Source organism: Salvelinus alpinus, chromosome 3, assembly GCF_045679555.1.
Source record: "Salvelinus alpinus chromosome 3, SLU_Salpinus.1, whole genome shotgun sequence".
In the NCBI taxonomy this organism is placed as follows: Eukaryota; Metazoa; Chordata; class Actinopteri; order Salmoniformes; family Salmonidae; genus Salvelinus; species Salvelinus alpinus.
In genome coordinates, this window is record NC_092088.1 from 61,368,472 (window position 1) to 61,378,040 (window position 9,569).

At 45.4% G+C, this 9,569-nt stretch overlaps 1 protein-coding gene across 2 annotated transcripts in view; it reads left to right on the top strand.

The window, feature by feature from the left end:
• The window catches only part of LOC139571085 (methylcytosine dioxygenase TET3-like), a 43,669-nt gene extending 36,124 nt beyond the window's left edge, over positions 1-7,545 (top strand). For both annotated transcript variants that reach the window (XM_071393618.1, XM_071393619.1), the window contains exons 6-11: positions 362-570; positions 779-929; positions 1,467-1,694; positions 2,477-2,653; positions 3,132-3,282; positions 3,535-7,545. In XM_071393618.1, the coding sequence (XP_071249719.1) occupies positions 362-570; positions 779-929; positions 1,467-1,694; positions 2,477-2,653; positions 3,132-3,282; positions 3,535-4,709 (2,091 nt within the window). In that variant the 3' untranslated portion in view covers positions 4,710-7,545. The remainder of the gene's footprint in view (positions 1-361; positions 571-778; positions 930-1,466; positions 1,695-2,476; positions 2,654-3,131; positions 3,283-3,534) is intronic.
• Positions 7,546-9,569: the final 2,024 nt, after the last annotated feature.

Consider the following 9,569-nt stretch of genomic DNA (forward strand, 5'->3'; position numbering starts at 1 on the left):
GTGCGTGCGTGCGTGCGTGCGTGCGTGCGTGCGTGCCTCTGTGTACACCGCTGCGTGTGTGTGTGTGTATGCGTGCCAGTGTGCCTGTGTGTACACTGCTGCGTGTGTATGTGTATGTGTGCATATATGGCTGTGTGTGTGTCTGTGTCTGTGTTTGTGTGTGCGTGCCTGTGTGTACACTGCTGCGTGTGTATGTGTGCGTATATGGCTGTGTGTGTGTGTGTGTGTGCATGAGTGCCAGCGTGCCTGTGTGTACACTGCTGCGTGTGTATGTGTATGGGTGCGTATATGGCTGTGTGTGTGTTTGTGTGTGCGTATACACATCTGCATGTCTGTGTAGTAAACCTTCTCTCTCCCCCAGGTGATCCGTCGGGGCAGTGAGGAGGAGAAGTTGCTGTGTCTGGTGAGACACCGGGCAGGGCACCGCTGTGAGAGTGCTGTGGTGGTGATCCTCATCCTGGCATGGGAGGGCATCCCCCGGGGGGTGGCAGACAGTCTGTACCAAGAACTCACCCAGACCCTCTGTAAATACGGCTCGCCCACCAGTCGACGCTGCGCCCTCAACGAGGAGTGAGTTACTGAAACAACAGACCTATGCGTATTATTCAATAACAGGCTTACAGATACACATTTAGATTCATAGAACAAAGGAGTTAATTCTTTCCTTTCTAGCATTTAGTCTCTCTCCCTCTCTCTCTTCAGTTGCACTTACGTGCCAAGATCTAAATGGATCTTCTTCCCCCTCTCCCCATCTCTCTCCCTCTTTCTGTCTCTCCAGTCGGACGTGTGCGTGCCAGGGTTTGGACCCAGACTCTTGTGGCGCCTCGTTCTCCTTCGGCTGCTCCTGGAGTATGTACTTCAACGGCTGCAAGTTCGCCCGCAGCAAGATCCCCAGAAAGTACCGCCTGCTGGGAGATATGCCACAGGAGGTGAGGACCAGGACACTCCAGTCAAACTGTGTCAAACTCTAGTCCTCTAGGGCCGGCCACATACCTGGTTTTCCTGGTCTAAATCAGAACTAGCTTAAGGGAAAGAGCAAAAAAACAGCAGCCAATTTGACTCTCTAGGAATTGAGTCTGACACCCTTGAATTAGATTTGAGAGCCTGGTCTGAAAAGAACCCTAGCCACTTCCCAATATGTCTAAACTCTAGCTCTTTGCTTTGCTAATCTAAGCCTTGTTATAGCTTTACAAACAATGGTTTAGAATAGATATTCCTCTGTGAATAGTCTTCTTGGCATGTTAAAGTGGCTAATAGACACCTCCTAGTGGCCTCAGGTTGATATGACAGTCAAAGCGTGACATGGAGGATAGTGACTTAAACATTACTGGTATTATCTTAAACACTCCCAGATTCTCCAGGGGAACTCTCCTTTATTTCCTCACACCTTTTCCCTCATCTGTTCCTGTCCCTTTTTGTCCCACTCTTCCTCTGATCTGTGTGTTGTCTGTCTGTGGGTTGTTCAGGAGGAGAAGCTGGAGAATCGGCTGCAGAACCTGGCTACAGACCTGGGTCCTGTCTACCAGAGACTGGCCCCGGAGGCTTTCCAAAACCAGGTGGATCAGGAGCAGGCGGGCCAGGACTGCAGGCTGGGTCGGAGGGCGGGCCGACCTTTCTCCGGGGTCACGGCGTGTGTGGATTTCTGTGCCCACGCTCACAAAGACACACACAACATGAACAATGGCAGCACTGTGGTATGCCGCTCATATGACTGTTTGTCAATGGACACACACACAGGTGCACACACATTCACTGTCAAACACACAGAGCCATAGCCACAGATACAAACGCACGCTCGCTCAATCGCGCACACATACACACACTCACTGTCACACATAGAGAGAACCACAGACACAGATACTTAGACACTTGCTTCTGATTGCGTGCCAGCATATTAATGGACATATCATATATTTTTTATTTTTGGGGGGCTGGGTAAGTCAGCTTTAATACTGCAGAGAGATTGTAGCATTGTACCATCAATGTAATTGTCTGCATAATTTCCAATCCCCCATATATTATTTTGTAAATATATACAGTATATATACACATATATATTTTAAATAAATAAATATATATCTTAGACAAATGTCAATATCAAATCATTAACATGTTTCCATAGTTGAAACAAAAATCAATATCAGCTATCTTATCACCTCGCGGCACAACGCCTCTCCCCTATTTGATAGTTTGTCTGTATGCACTGAGATGTAGGCTACGTGTGCCTTTTAAAGAATTTATGTAGTTCTGTCCTTGTCTAATGATGTTCTGTATTATGTCATTCTGTATTATGTTTCATGTTTTGTGTGTACCCCAGGAAGAGTAGCTGCTGCTTTTTCAACAGCTAATGGGGATCCTAATAAAATACCAAAAATACCTGTTTTCACTTCCACCAAGATAGGCATTTTATCCCGGAAAACTGCCAGATACTGTGTTAGTCTTTTCCATTTACGTAAAATGTCTCACCCTCCTGCAGGTTTGCACTTTAACCAAGGAGGACAACCGTGCGGTGCGTAACGTCCCTGAGGACGAACAGCTCCACGTCTTGCCCCTTTATAAGATCTCACAGAGGGATGAGTTTGGCAGTGCCGATGGCCAGTGGGCCAAGATCCAGACTGGGGCCCTGCAGGTGCTCTCAGCCTTCCCCAGAGAGGTAGGTTCCTACACTCCAGGTTAAAGTCTCCCCTGGGTAAAGATCTATAAGCAGCTTCCTCTCCCCCAGTCCTAACCTTATTAGTGGGGAAAATCTGAAACTGACCCAAGAGATCAGCACCTAGGGGCAACTTCACCCTAAATCGGTTCGTAGCAACCAGGAGAACCAAGAGGCTATAAGATATTTTGGCCAACCCTCCTCTTATAGAGTAGTTACTGGGTGTGCAGGCTTTTGTTCCAGTCCTGCTCTACCACACCTGATTTTACTAATCAACCTGCACATCCAGTTGCTCTCCAGGGTGAGGGTTGGTCACCATTGCGCCCTTTGGGATTGAAATTAGTTGGTGTCAAGGACATGTCAATAGGAGAGTTTTGGGTTTGATTCTTGCATGAGTCACATTTGCGTGTTTACTTCAAGACACTTGATAAAAGCATCTACTAAAAGCTCTCCTTAATGACCATGTTTATATCATCACCAGGTGCGTCTGCTGGCTGAGCCGGTGAAATCAGCCCGTAAGAGGAAGCAGGAGGCCAAGCTGAAGGCCCAGGCTGACAAACAAGCTGCAGCTCAGAACAGGAAGCCTGGACAAAGTCCACTAACCCCGGGCAAGGTCAAGACTGCCAATAAAGGTAGAGATCTCTAGTTGATTGGTTGGTTGGTTGGTTGGTTGGATGGATGATTAGTCAATTGGTTGGTTGGTTCATTGATTTATCAATTGATTGATGGGTGGGTGATTGAGTGGGTGGATGGATGGAGTGGGTGCATTAATTGATTAATTGGTTGATTGATTGTTGCTACAAAATCATGTACAAGAAAAAGCTTGAAAAATGTGGTATGTAAATACTCATCATTAATCCCGGTTTGTATGTTTAACTTGACAGGTTTGAAAAGTGCTTCTTCAGCAGATCAGTCCCCCTTGTTCAAAAGAGAGCCTCAGTCCTTCAGCTCTTACAGACCAGGAAATGTGGGTGCGTATGTACCAGACTCTAACTCCCCTAGCGCTTACAACCACAGCACCCCCACCTACCCCACACCTCCTGGAAGATCCACACCAGGGATGGAGGCTCTTTCCCCCCATCACCCCGGCCTGCCTACCCCCCAGTACAGAGGGCTACCAGGGACCCAGAGCAATGGTTCCCCATTCCATTACAAGACAATGGAAGAGGCTGTGGCTGTGAATGGTTACTCCCCAGGACTCAGCAGAAAGCAGCTGGTGGACCCTGAGACGTGTCGGACCCCCCCAGGAATGCCCCGGGGTGGCGACTACCCCCCCAGGATTTTTAAAACAGAGCCCAACGAGGTGCACTGCTCCCCTCTCCTCAGACCCCCTCACAGCCACAGCACTCCTCCTCCCTCCTCCTCCACCCACACCCACCCAGAGGGCCTCCACAGCAGACTCAATGGGCTCCTCAGGGCGGAGGGGGAGCTGGGAGTCAAGGACGGGGTTAGAGGTCATGTAGGTCATGTTATTCCTCACAGTGCCCCCCATCCTCCTCATCAGGCCCCTCCCCCTCTCTTCCCCAACCCAAAAGAGGTCAAACAGGAACAGGAAGAGGTGTGGTCGGACAGCGAGCACAACTTCCTGGACAGTGACATCGGCGGGGTGGCGGTGGCTCCCTCCCACGGTTCCATCCTGATCGAATGCGCCCGCCGAGAGCTCCATGCCACCACCCCCATCCTCCGGCCCGACCGCAGCCACCCCACCCGCATCTCCCTGGTCTTCTACCAGCACAAGTCCCTCAATGAGCCCGACCACGGCTTGCACATGTGGGAGGCCAAGAAGGCCCGGAGGGAGCGGGAGAGAGAGGAGGAGGCTGAGAGGCTGGGGATGGTCCTAGACCTGGAAGAGGTTAGCCCGGTCAAGGGGAAGAGGGGGAATGGGGCCGGCGGTGAGAGTGTGGAGCCTGAGGAGGTAGAGGAGGAGGGCCCGGAGGAGAAGAAGGGTGTGTTGACGGTTCCTACCCGGAAGGCAGTGACTGTCCCGCGGGATGGGGTGGTCACTGTTTCCCCTTATGCTCTGACACAGGTCACGGGCCCTTACAACCGCTGGACATGAGATGATACTGTTATGTACACACACACACAGACACATACGACAAATACATTTCAACACACACCACCATACACACACCACCCTGTGCTACTGCCTTACCTCAATCAACATTACACTTCTAGTCTCGTTAGGTGTTTTTTCATTGTGTTACTTTTTCTAATGTATGTCTGTTTATTTTTGTTTCTCTTTGTCTCTGCTTTTAAAGTGATGAGTAAGACTATCGTTTGTGGGGTTTTAACTGTGAGTTTTGGTATTTGATGATAAAACATTTTGGTCTGGTTTTTCATGTAAAGAGATGGTGCTCAGAACCAATTTTTTAAACAGGTTTTATATAGGAATTGATTAATAAGAACAAACAAGATGTGATTATTTATTCTGATTATTTTTGTATATTTTTTGGTGCAAGGCTATTTACTGCAATTTTACTGTCAACCAGCATTTTACACTAGTAAACACTCATGTTAAGTCTCTGTGGTCTTTGTTTCAACCAAGAGTGCTCTTTTCACAAGATGAGTTTTATCAATGATTGATTTATATAAAGGTGCCATTTGTAGCAGCAACTTTTGATAAACAGACCACATATTACACATTTGACACAGTATGTAGTTTTATGTGAAAATAATGAACACATGGTGCTTTTCCTTCCCTTCCCCGTTCCTCTATTGGTGGTCATGAAGGAACAGTACTTCCCCGTTCCTCTATTGGTGGTCATGAAGGAACAGTACTTCCCCGTTCCTCTATTGGTGGTCATGAAGGAACAGTACTTCCCCGTTCCTCTATTGGTGGTCATGAAGGAACAGTACTTCCCCGTTCCTCTATTGGTGGTCATGAAGGAACAGTACTTCCCCGTTCCTCTATTGGTGGTCATGAAGGAACAGTACTTCCCCGTTCCTCTATTGGTGGTCATGAAGGAACAGTACTACCTTTGTTTTTGTTTTGGTCTGGATAGTTTTAGTCTTTTTGTTCAGTGTATATGATGACATATTGAAAAAGCACTTTTTTATTTTTCATAACTTGAAAAAGGTCCTGTTCCAATATGTACAGATCGAGAGAAATATCAGACAGCTTGTGTGAAACCTCTTCTCCTCTTTATTCAGTAGTTCTGTGTTTATTTGTTGTTGTTTTTTTGTCGTAGAATGATAAATTACATATCAGTCTCACACAAAACCAAGCTTACCAAGCAATTATGAAATGCTGCATATAAAGATTGTCAGATTACGGTGCTTATTGTCAACTGCACTTGATTTATATGAATCTGGATAATCATGTTTGTTCACTGTCTGGACTTCTAGAGTGTTTTAAATAGGACATGTTTTTATACAGACATAGCTAAAAAGACCACATAAAACCTGTTTAAATGGTGACTATATTACTGTATATTTGTTACTGGTGCTAACAAGATCTGTACCCTCTTTTTAACTGACTAGGGCATTGATTGACAGTTATCTTTTTCCATATGCTGGGTATAAATACATTATACAAGTGGATACCAAACCAATCAAACCCCTTTGTTGTTTCTCATTGCCTCCTCTTCAATTTTTGGGAGACGCTGCTCTGACAAAATAACACACTCCTCAGATCGTTGCACCTCCTCAGATCGTTGCATCATCATAAATTGTAGGCTTATCACGTATTGAGTCAGACAGTAGACCTCTACAGATTATAAACCTTCTTCTGATAGGGGCAAACATTTTGAGTAGTAATTCATGCTCACATTAGTCAATCATAACCATGTAATAATAGGCCCATTCACTAATACTCAGTGCTTTGCTGGGGTAGGAGCAAACTGGAGCTGAATACCGGCACCTCAAATGTTCAACAGCTTGAGCTCCTGTTCCTCTTATAGACTATTAGATCAAAAGTATTGTGGAGCTCCTACAAAATACATATTAACAGTACCGGCACCCAAAAGAGGTACCGACTCCTAGTGCAGTCCAAGTCAAGCACTGCTACTAATGTAATGGATTAGGTATCTGTTGTATTGATCTGTCTTAGCATATGCTGAATCTAAATCAGCTCAACGCAGATAAACATTTCACTGGTGCTTTCATTTTAGTAATACACAGAGCTGGAAATGTTTGTTTGTTTGGTTTTTGTCATCTTTTTTTTCTGTTGTTTTTCTCTTTGTTTCTCAGGTGTGAGTGAGGTTGTTAATTTACCCAGTCTTCAACCCAACTAGGGCATTACCCAGGCTTCAACCCAACTAGGGCAAACACAGTCTCCTAAAAAACTCTGTCTTCCAATAATGTCTTTAACAGATTCACAAAGTCAAACCATATACTTAGACCTTTCCTAAGAGATAAGTATGTTGACACATAGATTGAATACATTTAATACAAAGTAGAAAGGTATATACAGTACATATATAGTCTATTACATTATATTGAATGTAGGCCGTTGCAAGTTACTGATGTGGTAGAAAACAGTCACTTTAAAATGTTTCCACCTTTACATAAGACAGTTTGTAAGAAAAATATGATCCTGTAAACTTTTGTAATTGCTTCACTTGAAGATTTCTCGGATCTTCCTTTATGTGTGACTTGAAAAATGTAACTTACATCAAGGAGGAAAAACTAGCACCAGCATTTAAAACTCAAGGTTTTTATTGGAATAAAACTATATAAAATACACATGTGAAACTGACTGTTTTTACTGTACTATTCATGGTTTGTAGATAACGAGCAGTCTTGCTATTTTGAAATTGATTGCCAAAATTACTGTACATAACTGAAAGGTGTGTATATCAATTTGACAGACTTGAAAAAAATACTAAATTCAGCATTCCTGTCAATGGCTGCCCTCTGGTGATTTTGAAATAAAGATGTATTTATATTTTGGACTTGTGTGTCTGTTTTTGCTTTATTGACAATAAGCTACTTCAAACTGTACAAGCTATAATACAACATTGTGTGTGTGTGTGTGTGTTCGTGTGTGTGTGTTCTGTCTATACTGTGTCACATTGACCCATTTTGAAATGTGAATTAAACTCATTCAGACCAGAGAGGAAGAGGCGAAGCGAGAGGGGTAACCGGGCCCAAAATCTGTCTTCTCTAGCAGGTGGCGTTTTTGTTTTGTTTTGCTCACCAAGCTAGGAGTTTTTGTATGGAATTTAATGAGAGTGTCAAATTTGGTTTAACAAAATATTATATGGCTTATTTTCTACCTTATTTTCTACAAATTCGTCTAACGCCCTGACAGATCCACGGACGACACAATCGCCATTGCACTGCACACTGCCCTTACCCACCTGGACAAAAGGAATGCATATGTGAGGATGCTGTTCACCTACTACAGGATGCTGTTCACCTCGGCCTTCAATACCATAGTGCCCTATAAGCTCATTACAAAGCTCACCGTCCTGGACTTCCTGACGGGCTGCCCCCAGGAGGTGACGGTAGGCAACATTATCTCCTCAACACTAATTCTCAACACGGGCCCACAAAGGTGCGTCCTCAGTCTCCTCCTGTATTCCCTGTACCCACGACTGCATGGCCTCATACCGATCAAATCAAATGTATTTATGAAGCCTTTTTACATCAGCAACTGTCACATAGTGCTATACAGTTCCAACTCCATCATCAAGTTCGCTAACGACATGACAGTAGTAGGCCTAATTACCAACAACGCCGAGATAGCCTACAGGGAGGAGGTAGGCACAATTGAGGTGTGGTGCCAGGTAAACAACCTCTCCCTCAACGTTAGCAAAACAAAAGAGCTGATTGTGGACTTCAGGAGGAACCAGGCTGGACCACCCCCATCCTCATCAACGGGGCCGCCGTGGAGACGGTCAATAACTTCAAATTCTTCGGCATACACATCTCAGAGAAGCTGAAATGGTCTAACCACATGGACACCATAGTGAAGAAGGCACGACAGCGACTCTTCAACCTCAGGATGCTGAAAAAATGTGGCCTATCCCTGAGGGCCCTCACAGTGTCCTACAGGAGCACCATCGAGAGCATACTGTCGAGGTGCATCACAGCCTGGTACGGCAAATCCACCGCCGCGGACCGCAAGGATCTTCAGAGGGTGATACATGCAGCTAAACACACCATTGGGTGCACACTGCCTGCCCTACAGGATACCTACAACACCAGGTGTCGAAGGAAGGCCAAGAAGATAATCAGGGACCCCAGCCACCCAAGCAATGCCCTTTTCTTCCTGCTTCAATCACTCAGACACAGGTAGTACAGGAGCATCATTGCCAAAACTGAAAGACTGGTCAATAGTTTCTAACCTCAGACCATCAGGCTGCTGAATAGCCACCACTAGAACTACATTCTCTCTCCTGCTGCCCAAAGACAATCCCTTCTTACCCAGTATCAAACCTTAGATCAAATACGAACTCAGACGGCTGATTCAGAGGTAGCTGGTTTTAGATACTTACAATAGTCTATCCACTCAGAAATCATGAAATTCAAGATTATGAATCAACAACATGCATTACTGTTGCAGTTGTTAATATGTATATGTTACAATTTAACTACAATTTTTTTTTTTTCACTTGGTCCCCACACCCCCTCAATGGTCATACTGCTCCCCCTATGGGCCACTTGTGCGCCGCCCTATGGGACTCCCGATCACGGCCAGTTGTGATACAGCCCTGGATCGAACCCAGGTCTGTAGTGACGCCTTAGACCGCTGCGCCACTCGGGAGGACCAACAAAACAACTTTTGTTACATCATGATCACGAGATAAATAAATTGTAATCTCGACATAATTAGGGATGTATTGTATTTTATTAATATGTCCTCTCTGGACTTCCGTAGTTGCTCCGCGTATCTGCCCTCTCATTGGCTAGAGTGATCCCACCTGATCTTGCCCCCTCCCGATGGCGGCCAGCTCCCGACAGTGAGGTAATT